This window comes from Schistocerca cancellata, chromosome 4 (genome assembly GCF_023864275.1).
Source record: "Schistocerca cancellata isolate TAMUIC-IGC-003103 chromosome 4, iqSchCanc2.1, whole genome shotgun sequence".
NCBI lineage: Eukaryota > Metazoa > Arthropoda > Insecta > Orthoptera > Acrididae > Schistocerca > Schistocerca cancellata.
The window spans coordinates 208,166,184-208,189,972 of NC_064629.1; the positions used below are offsets into that span (position 1 = coordinate 208,166,184).

At 42.8% G+C, this 23,789-nt stretch overlaps 1 protein-coding gene across 1 annotated transcript in view; it reads left to right on the plus strand.

Moving 5' to 3' along the window:
• Positions 1 to 23,789, plus strand: part of LOC126184828 (aquaporin AQPAn.G) — a 163,783-nt gene that overhangs the window by 134,214 nt on the left and 5,780 nt on the right. Inside the window, exon 5 of the mRNA XM_049927414.1 lies at positions 5,175 to 5,255. Within this exon, the coding sequence (XP_049783371.1) occupies positions 5,175 to 5,255 (81 nt within the window). The remainder of the gene's footprint in view (positions 1 to 5,174; positions 5,256 to 23,789) is intronic.

A 23,789-nucleotide genomic window follows, 5' to 3' on the forward strand; every position in this document is an offset into this window, starting at 1 on the left:
AATTAATGGAAACGATCAACCTGGTCGCATGAACCGTGTTTCTGGTTACAGTAGGTCGATGGTCGTGCCCTGTTAGGACGTCATCCAGGCGAACGTCTGCTTGAATCGTGCACCGCGTAACGGACGCAGGACGGTGGGGGTTGGATTATATTATGGGGGACGGTCAAGTGGGCTTCCACGGTACCTATGGTAGTAATCGAAGAAACCATGACAGTTATGAACTACGTAAACATTTTTGTTGGTCACCAACATCACATCACACTTGTCGTCTTCCTAGAGGGCGATCGCATCTGCCAGCAGAACAACTGTCCTTGTCAGAAGGCCAGAATCATGCCAAAGTTATTGAGGAGCATCACAGTGAACTCGTCGTAATGTCTTGGTCACCAAATTCGCCTGATCTGATCCTTATGCAACACACCTGGTACGCTATCGGCTCAGCTCCACGCCTATAAACTCCGGCCAGCATGCTGAATACTGATAAAATCTCTGGCGTTTTCAGAAAGAGACGATTAATATTTTATGGTCATATTCGCAGAATGCATGATGATACGATAACTGCAAGAATTCTCAGTTTTGTCATCTCAGTGAAAACTAAAACCAATTTGCTCTTTGGAACTGAATAACATCCTAAAACATCTGCAGGAAATTGGCCTCATAGGTGACAGGGTACAAAATAGATGTATATTCAGAACGCTCGTCTAGAATCGTCAACGTTCAGACCAACCGAGAACTGGAAACAACAGAAATTGGCAATACGGAAGTGTTCGATTCCGCCCGTCTGCTTTAACCCGTGACCACTTCAATGTGGCGGTCACACCTATTCCCAGTGAATTCCGTATGGCAACCACAAAGTCACTAAATACACCCATGGACAAAGATATTTAACCAAGCGAAATATTTCATTTCAGCAACAAAATGAAACTAATGGGGCGGAAAGTAGAGGGTCTTGGGCGGGGACAAGCTAAATATACAATAAGAATGTCACCATTCTAAAACAAAACCGAAAAATAAACTATAAATCCTCGACAATTAACCGAACCAAAGAAAAAAAACACTAAAATATCCGGAATCGAAAATTTCATTTGACATATATAGCTCAAAGGAAATCAACGATGCCAGGCACCCCACTGCCCCCCTCTCCCACACACAAACCAAAGAAAACAAAATAACCATTACTGAAACCCACTGAAAACATTACCGCATGCAGATGCACTGGGCCATGTAACTGGATAATTTTAATTGTATAAGCCATATTGTCAACCATAGCAACAACCAACCAATGACTAGTAAGCTTTGTTGTAACATCCATATATAGTACCAAACCAAACTAAAAAATCTTTCAAGCCATTAACAACGCGACGAACTAACAATTTCAAAACCAAAAATAAATCGGTAGCGAATAACTAACGACTCTGAAATAACATACTGCCAAGGCAGCAAAAAACAAACTACCACAACATCGAGTAACACGGAGCACTAAGGTCAGTACCGCACTAACATGACTCACAAGTAATTTAGAAACAAACAGCACACACTAGAGTGCGCCACCGCTTACTACAACACACTCTTTGAAAACACAATCTATTTCTAACACGCTGCATCTCAATGTCTTCACACAACACAAGACAGTTACGTCACGGGTCACAGCAGACGGGTGGACTCCGACTCTCGCATTAACCCCAGGAACTTGGCAGAAGAACGTCACTGAACGTTGGCGAAAAGATAAAGAAAATATTAATGAGAACTGCGTTGTCTGTTCGTAAACATCTGGTGCCCCATACCTCCGTAAACCTAACAAGGGCTTTTCGAATCCAGGTAACGCAGAATCGCTACTGTATTGTGCTCTAAAAGTGGACCAGAATGCTCTTAAACAGGTGGCCAGATTGTTTTGTCTCATCAATGTATACATAAGATGTTGGACGTGTCAGATCTTAACTTACAGCATTGGAACAATAAAATATATTTGTAATGCGAAGAGTGGAATTGATGAGTCCAGTGGGTAGCAAACAGAGGATCAACTGATACTGTGTTAATAACGCTTTGCTCATTTGGTCATATCAATTCTAACTGACAACAAGGACTTGAATGATTAAGCAACCGAATCTACAGCCGACCGGACTTTTGAGTGTTTATGCTGCGTTGAATCGCATCACTGTAGTAGAAATTCAGCAGGGCTAATGACTTGGCTGTATTTTTTGGTCTACTTGGGGTGGGAATACTTCCTCGATTGTTTAAATCTCATTTAAGCAAGTGTTGCGCTGCAACAGTCATTCTGACGAATTTTTTCTTCTCATCCTGTATTAGGCAGAGCTCTTGTACTGTTTTATAGTAACTGCAAGGAGTCTTAGAGAAACTGCTTCATGAGAGTTCACTGATCACATTTGGGTGAGATATAAGGATCATCTGTTACTTTCTTGAGTTTACTCCGAGGCCCAGATTTTGGAAATCCTGAAACTCTGCATACACACCTTTCAAGCTTGATATGACACAAGCCCTTAGGGCTGGTATTTATATACAGCTGTATTTAATCAGCATAAAGCCATAGTTAAAAGAATGTAACGCAGATGCAGCATCTCTGATATATACAGTATATTGAGACAGCTGAATGTCTATTACATATACCAAAATTTTAGGTCCTTCTGTGTCGTTCTTCGCAGCATATTAAGCCTTTGGAGTAATCCCAAACCATTTTATATTCCGGCAACCGCAGCTGTTGAATGTTAGGAAGAGCTCCGATTACAGCTGGTAAAACTGTTTATTAAAACAGCCGGCCGCGGTGGCCGTGCGGTTCTAGGCGCTCCAGTCCGGAGCCGCGCTGCTGCTACGGTCGCGGGTTCGAATCCTGCCTCGGGCATGGGTGTGTGTGATGTCCTTAGGTTAGTTAGGTTTAAGTAGTTCTAAGTTCTAGGGGACTGATGACCACAGCAGTTGAGTCCCATAGTGCTCAGAGCCATTTGAACCATTTATTAAAACACGACCGGTTTCGCGGCTTCAAGTCGCATCATCAGGTGAACCTACACGGTAAAAAGCAAAGTACAGCGTTACCACATCTTGTGCGTATTAAAATTAATAAAGGGATGTCAAAAATATACTCACAACGTTAAAACATCACAGGCATACTCATCGCTCGTAGTCAGAATTTACTATTCAGAGAATGTCGTCGATACTATGGCGAGCGAAAGATAAAACAGACATGTTCCATTCTTTAAAATTTGCCTGCATCTGAAAAGAAAAAAGAAAATATCTTATAATGAGCGGACGCTAATTTTTTTTTTTTTTAAACGAGGCCAGACTGGCGATAAAGAATTGTCAGTGCTAACATGATTAGTCGCGGCACATGGAAATTTCCTTGTGGAAAGTATCAGGTGACAGTGTCTTGCCAGTATGACAGCAGGGCACGTCAGCGCAGGACAGGCAAAAACAGCCCGCACGAACGACAAAGAGAGACTAACTGGCTGGCGGAACGGAAGCTATCCATGTGGACAGTGTGACGTCATATACTGATGAATAGGAGCGCTGGGTCGCTACTTCTACAAGCGAGCATAATACGGAATTTTATTACATTCTAATACGTAATCATAGAAACTATCGAAATTAGCCAGAGTGCTACGCTGTTTTAATTCCAGTTGGTTATTCCACGTGAATTGTGCGTTTCTTTTTATGGCTAAAAGTTTCCACATTCTCTGATATATTCAAAATATGGCTTTTTTCTTTTTTCTGAAGTATTTTTAAATTTTATGAAGGGCTTGTGATGCTGTGGCCCTCAGTGCGCAAGTGCGCTGTTAAGCAAATCGCGTGTTATTTTAGTTAAGGTGTTCCTGAAATCTTCGCCGAAATGACCTACCCGTTTGTCCTATATATTTCTTAGGACAATGATTGCATGTAGTGCAGTATACACCCACTCAATTATATTTATTCATCAAAGCTTTTTCCCTGTGTCTGAGTTTTCTGCCTACATCTGAAAATGTAAAATGCACTGGAATAATGTTTTTGGATTTCATACGTCTGCCAGTTTTTTCGGATATTGCATCCAGATATGGTATTCTACAGAAAATATAGCCTTACTTTGTCTGCTCGGCTGGTCTAAGCGTTATAAAAGCTGCCTCTAATCCGGTATGGAAAGGAAGATTTCTCTCTTTCAATATACTTACGTTAACAAATTCTGGATCGTAACCATTTTGTACGCTATATACTGTATAACCTCATATTCAGCCACTTGAGCTTCTCTTGTAAGGAGCACTTCTTACATACCATTTAACATGGTTCGGTTTGCTGCTGATTTATATTTCATTGGGTGACATGTCTGCCTGTGTATAACAAGATCTGTCGTGGTTGGCTTTCGGTAAATATCGAAGCCCATATTCGCATTTTTTTACGGTAACTTGAAAGTTCAAAAACGGTAAAGGTCATTCTGAGTGCACTGCCCAGTGAACTGTATCCGTTGGTTCAAACTGTTTAGACCCCGAAGAAACTGGTCACTTACAACGTTCTTATCTTAATAGAATACAAAAACATCATTAACTTATCTATTCCATTAGATTAACCTTGTAGCATCTTGAGGGAATTTTGTCATTAATTCTTGCTCAAAGTTGGTCATAAAAATACTTGCCAAGCAATAGGCGAGTGGAGAGTTCATGGCTAAGCCTTCTTGTTGTGAATAAAAATCATCCCAGAATTTAAAATAATTAAAAGGTAAAACAATTTTTAATACAGCCAGCATTTCTTCCACCTTCTTAGATGATCTCTTCAAAAAGGTACTCAGATTCTCGGCTACAATACTTTGCATCTGAACAATAGGTATATTAGCATACATGTTACTGGCGTCACATGTGATCATACGTGTGATTGGCGGTATGATTACATACTGCAAATTGTTTATAAGCTGTTTCGTATTTTTTATACTTTGGAATAGTAAATACACAAAAATTTGTGTGTGTAAATAACAGCCAACATTCTGAATTCCACAGGAAGATGGATCTAAGGAAACGTGAATGACGTAATTTAGCGCTTACAAGACCAATTCCGTGGTTCTTGTTTTGCATTTAGATCCCGGTGTTCTGTTAAAGAGAAAAGTGCATAGTTTCTGCTCGAAGCTACGCTAAACAGAGCGATAAACATGTGACAATCCTGACAAGCATGAGCGGCGTGTTGACATGAGTGTGTTTTGTTTGCAGATCCAGTACACCGGCGCCAGCATGAACCCAGCGCGGACGTTCGGCCCGGCAGTCATCACCAGCTACTGGGACAACCATTGGGTACGTATACACTTGTGGAAAACGTATTTCTCCTGTTTCCTAATCCTAGAACTAAGCTCTTGGAAAATAAGAAAAAGAACGAAAAGCGATAATGAAACATTGTACAGATCGACGAACCGGGGTATACACGACACAGCACTGAGCCGTGTTTTACTGGAGTGAGAGACAGAGCGTCAGGTTACTCACAAGGGAAATTCCCCCCCCCCCCTCCCTCCACAGATTTATTGGTAAAATGACCCAATGGATAGTCGGTCAAAAATTGAACACAGATCACGCATGAAGACAGGAAGAAGGTATAGTGAACTGTAAAAAAAAAAAAAAGCAAAATAGAAACATTGAAAGGTCCAAACTCAAGATATGCAACATCGTGCAGATTTGAGTAGCCACGGCGTCATGTGGTCACGACGTTGGGCTGTGAAGAGAGAGATCAGTGTTTAAACCTCCCTGGTGCCCTTTTTTTCACAAAATTGTGAACTGTCCGTCCCGTCATCGACGTATCTGTTCGCTGTATTCAAATTTCTGTCTGTGTCGTGGTGTAACGTCCGTTTGCAACAGCGAGAGGTAAGGAGACGACCTGCAGACGTACATAAATCCTATTTTTTCTACACAAGTACCATATGTTATGACCTTTGCGTTCCAATTTGGAAGTTTTGACTCTAGAATTCCTTTGTTGTAACATAGTTCAGTCTATGCACTATCTCGCCTGCTTTCACTATTCATCATATATACTTGCGACGGTAATACATTCTTACGAAATGACTCATATTCTACGGGAACGAACGTATAGTATAACAACTGCCAAGACTACAAAATGAGAACAGATACGTCAATGACAGGATGGGAAATTCATAATTTTGCGAAAAAAAGGGGGGGTGAGGGAGGTTTGAACACGTATCGCCCGCTTTGCAGTCCAACACCCTGACCACGCAGAGGGGGTGCGAATGGGAGATTCCCTTGTCAGAGCGAACTGAAGAGTGGTATAGTCAATATTATTCTCCTTCGTGAAGAGGTAAGTCGAATGTATAAAGAACTATAAGAACGACATATAGGGAGTGTCGAAGCCTAGAGAGAGAGAGAGAGAGAGAGAGAGAGAGATGAGGGAACACACAGTTTAATTGAACAACTATATTACAGGGAAAATACGGAACGCTGTTCCTGAACCCGAATAATTTCGTTAGTTTAGAATACCCAACAGTAATGATCGATAGCCCAATCAAAGACAAAAGTGCGCATCGCTGCCGCCTAAGTTCACTGACATCGAACATTCATTCAGAAGCATGTAATTGTTAACTACCACAGATGAAGCCTCCCAGCAGTGCTGGTAGTCATTTTCGGATTTCACATACTCCTAATTTTAATTTTTAGGCATAATTATGCAATAATTACAGTAACATAGTCTATTTCCTTCAAAGTAGTTTGTAATTACGTTTTTAATATTTTCCTATGAATGCAATTATCTTGTAAGGTCTTATAAGTGAAGACATTCAGGTTCGTTGCTGAGACGTTCATTTGGAAACAAAATTTGTAATTGAAAAATAGTTCTGGTTACAACAATATAAATGCTGTTAGGTTATCACTTACTATACTTTGTGTTAGGATAATTGTATTTCGACAGTGACTTTATATTTACTTTAAAATCGAATATATCACACTGTTGAGACTAAAAATGGACTGTCATTTCTGAGCTGAGACGCTGAAATGTGCCTCATTTCCTTGTGCACATAAATCAAGAAGATGGAAAGGAGCTAAAATTACATCAGTGTGACAGCAGAACTGTTTATTATTCTTGAATAACGATGACAAAACCAGCGGCTGTATTTGAATCTAACGTCGTTTATTTTTTTAAAAAACATGCTATCAGTTTCGTCACCATGTGGCATCTTTAAAAAAGAATAAACGACGATGGATTCAAATACAGCCGCTGGTTTTGTCATCATTATTCAAGTACTACGTGCTGGCTGCAGTCCCTGCCGGCTGCAGTTCCACTTGGAGTACCAGGGGCTGTTTATTATTCCGTCCAGTGAGAAGAACTTACAAGTGGAGCTTAGACAAAACCTCTTCCAGCAATCTCAACACTTGCTTGGTGACTTATCTGTCACTGACAGAAGAGTTAACTGGGTGCTAGCTGTTATCTATGGGATATTAGGCCGCTTACTTCATTTAACACCACTTCTGCTAGATTTCCATTCCGCTTATAGCACCATAATATTAGAAAAGATAAATCTGCAGCGCAGCTTTTCGTAGATGAGTATATCTGAAGTGAAATCTGTTTGTGAAGAACACGCCTGTCATAAATCTGAAACATTAGTGAGCTAGGGAGAGCTGACGTGAAACTTTTGAAGAAATAGCTGTTTTCCCAATTCTCTATAAACCGCTTTGGCAGCAGCATTGGGAATGTACAGAGAAAGAAACTATCTTCTCGTGGCGTCATGTGGCTGCATCTCAGGGCGTAAGCATAAAGGCTTGGAACGTCTGAGAGAGGGCAAAAGACCTGCAGTGAAATATGTCGCCACTTTAAAAGTAGTATTCGTTGTAGAGTTACAATGTGGGCCTTAGTTTGAAAATTTCCATAACGCTGGTAATATTCATTCAGTGGTGTAGTAGAACTGTCACAAAGTTGCCAATTTTAATTACCTTACATCGCAGAGTGAGAGAATAAAAGTGGAAATAATGTGAATTGTGACTAAACATACGGCGACGTGCTGCAACTGTTAAACTGAAGCTGTATAGGAAGCCTAGAAATATTCCGTAATATCTCGTCGAAATTTTTATTGTTATAATTGGTTTCATCAGAATAATTAAACGTTAGTGTCTGCCTCCTTAGCAGAGTGGTCAGCATGTCTAACTGATTTACTCCTGGCCCGGGTTAGATTCTTGGCAGGAGCTTTTCTCCCCTCGGGGACTGGATGTTTTGTTCTTCTCATGATCATTCCATCATCGATACACTAGTCGTCCCGGCCATCCGTGCCATACGATCATTTCATTTCGTTAAAAGTTTGTCTTGAAGGACAACGTTTATTATATCTAATTCTTACTGGAACCAGTTTTAGAGTCTTTCAGATTTAATGCATGTCCATTAACTGAAGTGACACATGTGTGCAGTAGTTAATGAAAGGAAAGTTAGTGAGCAAGACTCCTTCCATGTTGATTAAGATTTTCCATTGTTTCCGTAAATCAAATACGTTGAAAGCTACGATGAATACTTAACCACGCGATGTTCGAGAGCTGCCTACAGCATTCTTCCAACTTAGTACGTACCCGCCTCTAATGACTTCGCTGTCTACCTTCCTCTCCTTTTGGGGAATTTTTCGTAGGTACTAGTAGTCAAGAGTACGATGAAATAAAGGTTTTGAAAAAGAAAACCACCATGTACCACAGCTCAAGAAGAAACCATGTATATTTATTTCTATTTATTCACATTTTTATCTTGGGAAATTGAGAACCATCTGGCTCTCTCCAGCATCTAACCAGGCATCCTATATGTTTTGCATAACATTTATCACGACACACATGTAATAAGAGGTCTTATTTCTTATGTGGAATCCAACACTTGGAAATAACTTGACATAAATAATGGGAACAATAGCAGTTACATAAGGGGTAAAACACACATTATATTCGTTCGTTAAAAGTAGAACAAAGATAAATTACAGTCAGATTGGTTTAAACTGTGAGCACTGGTAGGAATGGAAGTGGAAACGGGGTGGGAGAGGGGCAGAAGAGGAACTTTATAGAACACAAATAAAGCAACTAACGTGGATGGCTGACAAACGAAGAGGAAGAGGAGTGTAACTGACAGAAAATGAAAATATTTACTGCTTGTCAGAAACAACTGGCCATATACAGGGTGGCCAGAACCAGTCAGAAAAGCTGTAAGGGTGTTGCAGAGAAGGCTGTGCTGATGAATAACTGTTAAGAAAAAAAATCGATACTTTGCATCGTTTCCGAGATACGAGGGTAATCCCAAAAGTAATGCCTCCTATTTTTTTGTAAGTACGTAGGCCTGTTTATTTCGGCAATGGTTTATATCAGTTTACACTTTGAACATTTAGCTATTTTACGACATAATCACCATTTCTGTCGATGCATTTTTGTGGACGCTGTCGCACTTTTTGTATGCCCATGTCATACCAGCTTGCCGCCATGCTGTCCAGAAAGTCATGAACCTCTTCTTTCACCTTGTCGTCGGAGCTAAATCGCTTTTCCGGCCAAATGTTCTTTTAACTTAGGGAACAGGTGATAGTCACTGGGCGCCAAGTCAGGACTATAGGGTGGGTGGGTGATTATGTTCCACTGAAACTGTTGCAGGAGAGCAACGGCTTACCGAGCGATGTGTGGGCGAGCGTTGTCATGAAGAATGTGTACGCACTTGCTCATCATTCATATTCTCCGGTTCTGAATTGCCCGTTTGAGTTTTTTCAGGGTCCCACAGCACCTGTTAGAGATCATCCACGGTGATCCGCCGATCTTAGCGCATGCTTTGCTCAACCTTCAACACCGTCTCCTCAGAAATTGACGGTCTCTCGCTCCTTTGTTCGTCGTGAATTTCGATCCGACCAACTGCAAACTCTCTACACCATTTACGAACATTTTTGACATCTATGCACGACTCACCATACACTTCCGTCAATTGGCGATGGATTTCAATCGGTGCAGTGCCCTTTGCGTTCAAAAACCGAATAAATGCGCGCAATTCGCACTTGTCGGTAACATCCAACGTGAGCTCCATTCTCAACGACTGCCAAGCCAAGACTGAGCGCCTTAGCGCGGCGTGTGCATGTTTACACACAGTGCGTAAATCACTCTTCATAACAGTGTGACCAACTGACACACAGAGTTCTATACCTATAAAAAATAGGAGACCTTACTATTGGGATTACCCTCGTAAATAGCATTGAAGTTAGCCGATCAGGCCGTTGCGTGCGCAAATTCAAGCGCCCCGCCAGAGACGGTGTCGGCAAACGTGTTCTGTGTTTGGTTTCCTAAAACCGAACAAGAGAGCGATGGAAAAATATGACATGCGACGGTAGTAAGAATCGAACCCCAGCCAAAGTCTGCGCAGTCTCGTGCACAGTCATCAACACTAAGAGAACAACTTACACAGATTGTATCTGGTGGGCCGCCTCAGTTTGGGCGTTTAACGGCCTCATCGGCTAACTTCAATGCTAATTATCCCGGAAACGGCGAAAAATATCGAATTTTTTCTTAACAATTATTTTTCAGCACAATCTACCGTGCTACATCCCTACAAGCTTTTCAGGCTGTTTCTGACCAACCTGTATGTTAACTTTTAAGGAAAATTTGACTTTGACAAAAAGAATGCTTCAGATGCTTATTAAACTCAATAAACCATTGTATTGTGAGCAGAGTGCAAGGCAGCAAATTCCAGAGGTGAACAGTAGCAACAGAGAAAGAACTGTTTTATCGATGAGCTCAGCTGGAGTACTAGATAAGTGAGATCGTGTGTTGCGATTATGATGACATAATAGGTACTTCATTTCTGATATGAGGTGCATGCGCACTAAACAGCAGGTGAAGTAGACATACCATATGGTAGTTAGGTAACTTGTCTGAGCGCCATGATGTTAACTGGGCGTATGATGTACTGACATGGTCAAAGAGACGGATGTTGTAGGGGTGACACACGTAAGCTCTAACCGTATAGGGCTTTTGCTAGTCGTGCAGTATGGGACTACACCAAAATAGTGGAGGTACACAGAAATAATTCTTGCACAAACTTACATCACAATCTTCAACTTGGAAACTGTGCAATGACGGAGCGTAATAACTGTAAAGGGAGAATAATGCTTCAAAACAGTAAGCAGTTTCAAACGGATGTTGATTGCAGCAGTTACGCACATATGAAGAAGCTTTCACAGGTTAGATTTGCGTGGAGGATAGCATCAAACTAGTCTTTGGACCTAAGACAACAACAACAACAAAAAAACAATAACAGCAGCAACAACAACAACAACATAGAGGCAAGCGGAAATCAACCTACACGTAGCGACATTATTTTCTTCCCAGCTGAGATTCTCATCCAAAGTTACGGACATATTTTTCATTGTTTAGTGACGTTCTCCATGCTTTAGAGAAGATAACAGAACAATGTTGTCGAACTGACGAAAATTTGCCAATTAACTTCCTGATAATTAGTCGTGAAGAGTAATCTTCCACCTGTCAAACTACGACCATCCTTAACCTTTACGTGGCAGGCGTTAGTTCGTGAAATGAATGATTTCACATTTTCAAGTCCATATACGAATACAACCTCATGGCAGCCTATTTCTTTCGTCTTTTTGCACGTTGTCTGAAATAAAATTCATTGTCTATAATTCCTTCCAGATGAAATAGTGTTAGGTGAAAGGCCTCATAGAATGATACCTACATGACCGGTTTAGAGTTGAATGAGAGGACTTGACTTGATATGGTCCAATTCGTGGTATGCCAATGCCTTTGTATGGCATTAAATTTACCAGGCCAGTCATATGAGAACGACCCTTAAACAAATGTACACCTTTTAAAGTCTGCACTTCGTGGATCAGACAAGTAGCAGGGGCGTATCACGTATTTATAATGAAATATATAAAACAACCAAAACATTTTCTTCACACTTTTAGCTGAAGTATTTGAAATGTAATCTAATAAGGCAATCGCAGTTTCAAAAGTATATCTGAATCTTGAACTACTACGTTGTGATAGCATATCGAATCACTTGTTAATTTTCTAAAATGTTCACTTTAAGTGAAAGTTTATTCATGTAATCTTAGAAACATACAAAAATATTTTTTTTCGCTAAAAGCCTTACGCACTTGAATCCCAGAAATCCCCACTACCTCCGTCCATTCGAAAATCCAACTTAATACCTGGTGTAGGTTTACTGCATTTGTGCTAGACATGAGAAGTACCGCTTGCATGAATATTATGTTCATCACTGAACACATGGCGACGACGTTCACCAACATTCCATGCTTCCCAGTCAAGCACTACTCCAAAAGTTTAACGAGAGCCTGCACTTAGTGCGGCGTGACACATAATGCTAAAGCGAGTCCATTATTTGTTCCCGGTCGGCAGGCGCAGGTGAAGAGGAGTTGCGACGTACTTGGTCCACTATTCGTCGGCCATCCCTTGTGTTAGTCAGATGTGGTCGATCGGAATGTTGACGACGAGTATACCTGCGTTCGCGTTCCCACTGTAACCGTCACCACTCTTCTATAACATGAAGTAGATTCATTAACTCAGAAGCAAGTTGAAGTTTGGGCGACTGGTCACAATTTCACAGTACGTGGCACGCTGAGATAGTGACGCACTGCAGAGAGAGGTAGCAACGGCATCATTTAAGTAAACAGTTTTAATAGTACTCGTGTGTTATTGTTCTTCGTTGTTGTCGAAAGTTGTAAGCTCGTAATACATGTCCATGGTTGATTCTGAAATGCTAGGCTTCATTTTCATAAATGGTTCAAAATGGCTCTGAGCACTATGGGCCGCCCGGAGTGGCCGTGCGGTTCTGGGCGCTACAGTCTGGAACCGAACGACCGCTACGGTCGCAGGTTGGAATCCTGCCTCGGACATGGATGTGTGTGATGTCCTTAGGTTAGTTAGGTTTAAGTAGTTCTAAGTTCTAGGCGACTGATGATGACCTCAGAAGTTAAGTCGCATAGTGCTCAGCCATTTTTGAGCACTATGGAGCTCAACATCCGAGGTCATCAGTCCCTTAGAACTTAGAACTTCTGAAACCTAACTAACCTAAGGACATTACACACATCCATACCCGAGGCAGGATTCGAACCTGCGACCGTAGCTGTCACGTGGTTCCAGACCGAAGCGCCTAGAACCGCTCGGCCACAACGACCGGCACACTTTCGTAAATGCTATGAACATTGGTTTAGTTTCTGTTGTGGAATAGATCTATTTTAGGTTATTTCACTTCACAGTACAATTAAGTTCAACCTCCATGCTAACGCAACCCATACATAACTCGTACTCCATACTCGTACTGAACAAGAACAAAGATTTACTTATGGCCGGCCTGAGTGGCCGAGCGGTTCTAGGCGCTTCAGTCTGGAACCGCGCGACCGCTACGGTCGCTGGTTCGAATCCTGCCTCGGGCATGGATGTGTGTGATGTCCTTAGGTTAGTTAGGTTTAAGTAGTTCTAAGTTCTAGGGGACTGATGACCTCAGCAGTTAAGTCCCATAGTGCTCAGAGCCATTTGAACCATTTTTTATTTACTTATGACAAAAATGTAGCAAATAAAATACTATCGTATGTCGATCTATTTATGCAAAATCATATTTGGAGCCTACATCACGACAAGAGTACAACTATTTATAAGTGCCTATCTTTTTAAAAAGTCCATAACAATCATAGTAATTATATAAACTGCCTATATATGTTGACTTTTATACATTTTTGTGTAGCTATTTGGTAGTGCACTTCTGGGTTTTTATTCTATAGTCTGTGAATCAGTCATTTCAGACTATTCAAGATCGGTTAGTGCATTTGATATCTCTATAACCCGTTTTATTACACCATACAGTCCAACATCAGGCTACTGTCACATCCGAAAGAGCTATACTTGCAAAGATTTGTTATTGGAATTCATGAAAGTGGTTTTTAATCCGTTTGACGTTAAGCTTTCTAATGTCATGTGGTGTCTTCCGGGGGCAGTTATACGCAAAAGTGAAACCCAATTGTAGTTATCTTAAGACGTTAGCCGTTTTTTCATTGCCAGATGTGACTGATAGAGGTATCCGAGTATCCCTTGAGAAACAGACGGAAACTGGGCGGATTATGTAGGTATAATATTCAACTAGTCGCTTTTTGAGTTTCTTAAGATTTATAGAACCATTAACTAGTTTTAGAGGCGGTGACACGAGCATTATTTACATTTCTGGATCATTTTAAACAAAAAAAAAGGTTCAAATGGCTCTAAGCACTATGAGACTTAACATCTGAGGTCATCAGTGCCCTTGACTTAGAACTACTTAAACCTAACGACACCACACACATCCATGCCCGAGGCAGGATTCGAACATGCGACCGTACCAGCAGCGTGGTTCTAGGCGCTTCAGACCGGAACCGCGCTGCTGATACGGTCGCCGGATCGAATCCTGCGGTCCCGGGTTCGATTCCCGGCGGGGTCAGGGATTTTCACCTGCCTCGAGATGACTGGGTTTTTGTGTTGTCCTCATCATTTCATCATCATCCAGGAAAGTGGCGAAATTGGACTGAGCAAAGATTGGGTAATTGTACGGGCGCTGATAACCACGCAGTTGAGCGCCCCACAAACCAAACATCATCATCATCATCGAATCCTGCCTCGGGCATGGTTGTGTGTGATGTCCTTAGCTAGGTTTAAGTAGTTCTAATTCTAGGGGACTGATGACCTCAGATGTTAAGTCCCATAGTGCTTAGAGCCATTTGAACCATTTTTTGGGTCATTTGCAGTTATGTGCCAGGGTTGTGGCGCTGGAGGAAATAACGGAAATTTAGGTATAAGTTAATGACATGTTTATGGAACGAAAAGACAGTTATATTTTAAGATATACAGGATGGTCAGAAAATGTTTGAAACGCTTTTAGGGATGTTGCGGGGCAGGTAGTACTGACAAATTAAAAATTCGACGCGTTGCGCCGTTTCCCAGTTATTTATCATTGAAGTTAACCAATCAGGTCGTCGCCCGCACAAATTCAAGTTTCAGCTAACCAAACAAAGTACTCGTTGAGCAACACCGTTCTGGCAGGCCGCTTGAATGTGAGTGCGCGAGGCCCCGGTTAGCTAACTAATTCTTAATGTCTCAGTGCAACCTGCCCTGCAACATCCCTAAAAGAGTTTCAGACATTTTCTGACCACCCTGTACACATTGCCCAGACTCCATGTATCTATGAATAAATCACATTCATAAAAATCTAATTTAAATAACAGTTACAGTTCGTCATTCACAATGGATATAACGAGTAGGAGGAAACATCTAGATACATAAAAACCAACTGTTATGCTTCTGTGAATGATGCCGCTGCGTACTTTGAGAGTGAACACGGAAATTCATTTCAAAATTGTAAAAGGAAACGTCTCCACTGCTACTCAAACAAACGAACTGTGCAAACCACGCAGCATGTTTCGGTTCTGCGCTGTTCTGCTACTAAACGTGCAGCAGACATCAGTTTCCAGTATCACTAATACTTTTTACGCTGCACATTAACCACTTAGCGGTTAACCTAGGTTGTCATGACAGACTTTTCGCAATTGACACTGTTGTCTATGAGGAAGTGCTTTGAAGCAGAATTCACTCGCTTCGTAATAGATTGTCAGCTTGATGAAATGGATAATTCCAAGTAACGCAATTCACAAACGTGAAAGTAGCGACGTATGGAGATATGGATTATAACTAGCACATGTATTCAGTATTATTTTAAGCAAATAGCAGGCTGCGGTTTATTGGTTGGATATTGGGAAACAGAAAACTGTCTACAAAACAGGTAGTTTACACCAGTGATCTAAAATAATTAGCTTAATAGCATGTTGGTCCACCTTTGGCACGCAACACAGCTGCCATTCTGCGTGATGTGGATTCGACAACTGGTTGGTAAGTTTTCGGAGGTGTGTTGCACGAGATGCCTACGCACAGGAAACGCAGTCCCCGTAAATTACAGACCGGTGCTTCGTATTCGCAGAGCTGGCACCCGAAAGCGTCCAAGATGTATTACATCACGGACAGATCAGCTGACTGATGATTAACGTGAGTTCACTATCATGTTCCTCAAACCACTGAAACGATTCCGGACTTGTGACACGGACAGTTACCCTGCTGCAAGTTGCCTTCGCCATCTGAAAAGACATCAAGTATGAACGGATACAAGTGATTCTGCAGTCATGTTCACACAGTCCACATCCGTCATGGTGTCTTCAATTGCCCCCACATCATATTGAAACCAAGGTAAATATCCCCCATATCATAATACTGCTCCTGCTAGCTTTTGTTCATGGAGCGGAGCTTGATTTGGGCAGAATTTCGCCTGGATGACAGAGTATTCGGGTGCGATCATCGACCTCGTGTGGCAAAATGGTTCAAATGGCTCTAAGCACTATGGGACTTAACATCTGAGGCCATCAGTCCCCTAGACTTAGAACTACTTAAACCTAATTAACCTAAGGATATCACACACATCCATGCCCGAGGCATTATTCGAACCTGCGACCGTAGCAGCAGTGCGGTTCTGGACTGAAGCGCCTAGAACCGCTTGGCCACAGCGGCCGGCTCGTGTGACAAGAAACATGATTCGCCCAACCAGGTGACACGTTTTCTTTGAATCACTGTTCAATCCCTCCTCCGTAACTGAGGTCGCTAATGCACGTCCGTGTGGTTGGGCTCGACTCGGAGGAAAGCTGGTTCGAATCCCGGTGGTAGAAGAAATTTTCGATATCAGATTCTGGTAGGCGAAGGGAGAAGAGGTACTGGTGTGATATTTTTGTTCACCAATGTCCCGCATTAAATACCAAGCCCCTCCGCAATTTCTCGTGTGACACTTTTGATGGTGATCCGTCCGTCTGATGGGGACGTTAAGGTCGGTTGCCCCTTTGTTGCTATTCGAAAGGAGCAGGCTATGAGATGGCACAAGATTTAACCCCGTCCCTTCTCTTATCATCACTATAATACAAGACAAACATCACATTACACTGTACAATCGCCTACACTCTGCAAATACTCCGACAGAAAAATGTCGCAAGACCAAGAAGAAGTTGTGAGACACAACGGGATGTTGGTAGGCGTGTTCCTACATCTGAAAGATGATATTTATTCAAATTTCACGCCAGTCACAAAAGACGGGCGCTGCTACTGTCGTATGAGGATGCAAATCATGTTTGCATTAAACACACGTTGTAACAATCATGAACGTTCCTTACCTTCGAGATTGGACGCGGTGAGTTGTTGTTAGCCAAGAATGCCTTTAAGGCAACAAAGACGCTATTATCGACACTGTGTTTGATCGATGTCACGTAATAGAGCTACGAAAAGTTGGATGTTACTTCTGCTATATTCCAGGAAGACTTGGCAGTAATGTAGCCACTGCACGTGATTGTTGGCAGCGATGGTCGCCGGAATATACGGTCGCAATGAGACCCTGACTGCAAATTTGTAAGTCAATCAGGTGATTAGACCTGTTGCGCTGCATTCATGACCAGTACTCCAGGGCGCGTTTTCCAACAGGATAACGCTCGTCCACAAACCTCTGTTATAATCCAACATGCTTTACAGAGAGTCTACATGTTACCTTGGCCCGCTCGATCACCAGATCTGTCTCCTGTCGAGCACAAATGGGACATCATCGATCGCGATGATACCGTGTCCACTGAGATAGTAAATGATCATATCGTTGGGTCAACTAGGAAACACGCAGGCGTCGTATCCTGCGTAGCCTCAGCTTTAGCATTGTGCACTGAACGGTGTGCTCAGAAACATTTGCTCCTACTCCAGCGCTGTACCCTGTCGTCAGAAATGTCGCAGATGGCCGCCTATTATATTTTATAGGGCAGATAAGAAACTGACCTCAACGTTCTCTGATGAATCGTGACACCCAACTCCTTGTTGGCTACTCGTTGTTCCACCGCCCTTCAATAACTTTCCTTCGATACGGCAGTAGGAAGCGCACAGCCGGCAGCGTCCGCCGTTTCCGTGATGATCGTTCCATGGCGCCGGGTTATAACAATCTGACCTTTGTCTTAGTCGCTTATGTCTCCGGATTTCCCCATTTACGGTCCGTATAGCTGTTAGGATGACTTCCCATTCGTCTCCGCCCCGCTTGCACAGGGTGAACATTAATAATACCGTCAAAGTGCAGGGACGGATTCCTGACTGGAAATGCAGGAAAGAAGGTCCGCTGAACGTATGTCCGGAAATGCATCGTTGCCACGATAGATGGCGCTGACGAATGAAAGTTCCTTTGACTTCGTGTCGTGTGCTCCTTGTGTGTAGCAGGCTGCGTGATTGACGCAGCGTTCTGTAGGCAACAGAATGGTTGAGTATTCATGTCGAGAACAGGTCGAGATGGTGTTTGTCTACGGCTAAGCAAACGATCGAGAGACAGCACGGCTACACCAAAACAACTACCATCACAGGCACAGATACATCACACATCCTTTTTGGGCGTTTGTATGATCATGTGTTCTTTCAAACAGACGAACGCGTCGGGGGGCGGCGGACTGTCCGTACACCAGATTTGGAGGACCCAGTTCCACAGGATATTCAGACGAACCTCGTACAAGCTCCAGGAAAGTGGCCCTCGAACATGGTGTAAGGCAAAGCACGATTATGTGTATCCTGCATGACAGCCTGCAACGAGTGTGAGGGTTATCAGCAGCAGATTTCCCTCTACAGAAAAGATTTTGTCGATTCTTTATGCATTATCACAAAAAAATGGCTCTGAGCACTATGGGACTTAACTTCTGAGGTCATCAGTCACCTAGAACTTAGAACTACTTAAACCTAATTAACATATCACACACATCCATGCCCGAGGCTGGATTCGAACGTGCGACCGTAGTGGTCGCGCGGTTTCAGACTGTAGCGCCTGGAACCGCACGGCCATTCCGGCCGGCTGCATTATCACAGTTATTGGTTCTATGTTGTCAGTCCTCTTTACCGACGAAACAACCTTTACCAAAACTGGCATCATCAAACCGTATAATCGTCATCTGTGAATTACAGACAATCCTCGGCGAATGGCGAGGAGTCTCATCAGCATCAGTTCAGCATCAGTGTGTGGGCAGGGACTCGTGGGCACTAAGTAATTGGTCCGAATATTATTCTACAATGCCTCGACGGAGGAACGTACCTGGACTTCCTCAGAATACTCTGCATGGGCTGCTTGAGAATGTGCCTTCGGCAATACGACAGGTTATATGGTTTCTGCATGGCGGAGCACCACCCTACTTCCGCATTACGGTTCGCCGAGACCTCACCAACATCTCTCCCGGACGTTGGACAGGACGCGGAGGCCCTGTACCATGCTCTGCTACATCACAGGACTTAAAACCCCTGGATTTTTATCTTTAAGGGCATCTGAGAAACGCTGTGTATGCTGAACCGGTTCCTTCAACAGCGTTTTCACGACGCCTGTGACGCTATTCGGGGAGAGGCTGGAACCTGAGAAAGTGTGAGGCAATCAATAATTCGACGTGTGAACGTGTGCACTGCATCCCTTGGAGACCACTTTGAACATTCGTTGTGTCGTGGTTGCGATGCAGCTCTGTGCTGTGTTCCGGGACGATTTGTTGTCGTTGCACGCACACTGTCAATTTCTGGACACATGTTCATAGGATCTGTTTTCCTCAATCTTCAGTCATGAAACCGTCCCTGAAGTTTGTCGGCTTTATTAACGTCCACCCTGTATAGTTTCCATACCGCGTCACGTGCTCGCAGCGCCATCAGGTGGCATTCAATCTCGCTGTGAGCAACGGTCATAATGCAACTTTAATAGTTTTTTTAGAAAATTTGAAATATTTCTGTTATGCATCCAAGCTGCAGATGCCCTCATCGTAAAATTATATGTTCACTTGAAGAAAGATACCTATTATATCGACATAATTATAAAACAAATTTTCGGGGACGAATTTATAAGTATTACACGGCTTCCGTACATAATGCGAAGATGAAATCAAACTAGGAGCCGGCCGGTGTGGCCGTGCGGTTCTAGGCGCTCCAGTCTGGAACCGCGTGACCGCTACGGTCGCAGGTTCGAATCCTGCCTCGGGCATGGATGTGTGTGATGTCCTTAGGTTAGTTAGGTTTAAGTAGTTCTAAGTTCTAGGGGACTGATGACCTCAGATGTTAAGTCTCATAGTGCTCAGAGCCGTTTGAACCATTTTTTCAAACTAGGAGCATGTTAAGAAACTTCCTGGCAGATTAAAACTGTGTGCCCGACCGAGACTCGAACTCGGGAGGTCCCGAGATCGAGTCTCGGTCGGGCACACAGTTTTAATCTGCCAGGAAGTTTCATATCAGCGCACACTCCGCTGCAGAGTGAAAATCTCATTCTAGGAGCATGTTATTGATTTACAGAGTATAGGCCTACTTGTAGTAGACATAGTAGTCTGTGTACAACTAAGAACATGATTTGTTCTATTATTTACAACACTAATGGTCCTATTAGTTTAACGTGTAAACACGTTCGAGCACATCTTCATCGACAATCATACTCTGGAAGTCACCTTAGCGGATATGTTGTGTGGCACTATTATTCCCCTACTCTACCAACATTACTAGTGAATTTCGTGTTTCAGACCTCCTGTCGGTAAGCTTCCGTACTAGCTCGAATTTATTTTCTTTACAGTTTTGTCATCTCGTGCGATAAAGTAGGAGGAAGTGATGCGTTGCTTGTCTCTTCTTGTAGCGTTCGTCCTCAGAATTACAACATTAAATCATTCCGTTATGTGCAATGTCTCTCTTGTAATATATGTCTCTAGAGTTATACTCTGTGACACTCTCGGGCTGTCTGAACCAACCCCGGGATGGAACGAAGAGCTCTTGTTTGAATCTGCTATATCTCCTCTATTACTATTAAAGTTAAGGGACTCAGACTAAATCTCAGTACTTAAGATTCAATCGAACGAGAGTCTCGTAAGCTACCTTCTGCATGGGTGAATTACATTTACTTACGATTCTTCTGTTGAGTGCAACTGCCAACGTTATTCATCACATCATTTCTATCGTATACATCGCTAACAGTTTCGGACATACAAAACCCGCTATGGGTATAGCGAAAGCTACAGCCATAGGAATGGTCAGTATTCGGGAATATGATAGGAACGATCATTGGAAGCAAAAAAGTTTACAAGACATTGGCTCTAAAATGCATACCTTAAGAGCTAGGATCGCTTCTTCATCTGCGATATTCCGAAACAAATCTGTTGTACTGCAAGCACTTCGCTTTCCAAAATTTGAGACGTGGTACTACGAACCAAAACAAGAAAAAAAATGTTCATTAAACATGAATTACATACCTTAAGACCTATGGGCATCTCTTCTACTGAACACGTGCCCATAGCTCTTAAGGTATGAATTTTGGAGCCCATATTTACTAGACTTTTGTGCTTCGAATGATCGTTCCTGTCACATCCCGGAATACTTACTGATCATCCCTCCTGGGAAACCATATTTAACGATTTCTCCCCGTTGAGTATAACATAGTGAGTGCTATTTGCTAAGAAATATTGAACTCATCCACTTCAAATGGTCCAAATGGCTCCAGGCACTATGAGACTTAACTCTGAGGTCATCAGTCCCCTAGACTTAGAACTACTTAAACCTAACTAACCTAACGACATCACACACATCCATGCCCGAGGTAGGATTCGAACCTGCAACCGTAGCAGCAGCTCGGTTCCGGACTGAGGCGCCTAGAACTGCTCGGCCACAGCGGCCGGCAAACTCAGCCTGTAAAGTGGTCTAACATTTCATAAGCACGTAACTAGACGACAGTTCGTAACCATACCAAATGCCCTCCGAAAACCAAAGAAAAATGGGTCAGTCTGGTAATCCATATTTTCTTTTCTCTGAATCTCATGGGCACAATGAAGAATTCTAAAAGGACTATATTTCTGACGTTCCGTCGACGACGAGATCATCACAGCCAGAACACAAACTGATGAGCCGATGATGATTTTAACTCTTGTATTCCTGAATGCGAGTCAAGTACCTTTCAGCACTATGGCATCTCGCACGTGGGACGGACAGAATGAAATGAGTTACCCTCTATCGCAGCTTGCAGAGCATAAATTGATTCCTACAGAAGAGATTTTCGACCTTCAAAAAGATTACAAATCCGAATGTAAAACGTGTTCCATTATTCTACAAAAGATTAGCGGCAGCAGTACAGGGGTGTATTTATGCGCATCTCCCTGGCGAACCCACTTGAATATGGAAATGACCTGCTCCTTTTTCGCATCCCTTACGGCAATTCGTTGCTCCTGTGGTCTATTATTAACTGTTCCTACAAAGGGCAATGTTATTTCACGTAATCCGCTTCGGGTACAGTGGACTTTCTTCGAATGAGTGAGTTTGGTTGAATTTCAGTTGTGCAGTCATATATATTAACGTTTTTCATTTTGTCGTTCATGTGACGATCTAAAGGAGCAACTGTATTACGATCTTCTTTCATGAGACGGCTTCTGGGAACGGACTTGATCACTGCCACATCCAGTCAGTCCGCTTGGTATCCGTAGCAGTATGGTCAACGAATGACTACTGTCGCGGTAGACTGCACTTGTACTACTGCAGACTGCTTCAGCAGCATCCATGTTGTGCCAGGCTACGTTTTAATGGACCATTAAACGTAAAGTCGTATGTCATTATTCAATGGCTGACCCCAAGGGATAGATTGAGCTGCATAGTCGGAAATTAATTTTTTCTTCACTCGCAGTGGCCCCTTTCCTTGCGGATATGTGAGATGTTTGTCTTAAGTGCATTTGTGGAGTTAGGTGAGTGTAATGGATGCGTGTATAGCGTGCCCTTCTGTTTGCGTTTCTGTTGTTGTCGATGATGATGATGGTGATGGTGATGGTGAAGACAGAAAGCAGGATCGCCGAGCTTAGCGTCCGCATCCGATGGACGGATCACCATCAACTGTGTCCCAGGTCTTCGCTTCATGAGAGACTATGGATAGGTTTTGAATTTAATTCAGGATGTTGGCGCAAAGTGTGGACACAAGACACTTTCCGTCACCTCCTCTCCTCCACAGTGAAAATTTCATCCACTATCAGGATTCGAACCGGCTCACCTTGGAGTCCAGCACCATTCTACAGCAGGGCGTTAGTTAAGTCGGTTGCGGAGGGGGGGAAGTGCACCTTTACTTTCAGGTGACGGTACACCCATCACACTTCACAGCGTAAAAGGGGAACAGTGCACTTAAAACTTTCATTTACGCTTACTGGACTATTCGTAAAAAGGTCGCGACATTTCGTGTCATTTCTCTAAGTCCTCCTAGGTTGCCGCGTGATGTAACTGAATTTGATTGCGAAATAAGTCGTGGAGGTTATGAATAATGTTGCCATCAGTGTTGACATCCGGCTAAACGAGAAAACATTTCGTTTTGACTTGTCCTCGTATGTCAATGGAGCTAAGCGAATAGGGAGCGACAAACATGTTTTACTGGGTCAAGTACGACACGCACGTGCAGCGCTGCTTTGTCTCTATGCAGCCCCCTTCCTGCTAGAGATCGCTTTATCTCGTTCCGCCAGTCACCTACATTACGACACCATTTCATGCCATAGGAACTGCAGGCGGATAATGCGCATTATGCCGAGGAGGCATCTGGCGTTTAGTGTATTCTGTGTACCACGTATCGGGGAGAATATAGTGTTCTAACAAAATTATTGCATTTTTCGGAAGAAATTGCTGAGTGCAAACAAGTACACAGGCGGAAAAAAATGCAACACCAAAAAATTATTAATGCAGACTAAAGAAATCTCGGGAATTCATTTGTCTAGGTAACATATTTAAGTGATTAACATTACTAGATCACAGGTTAATGTACGC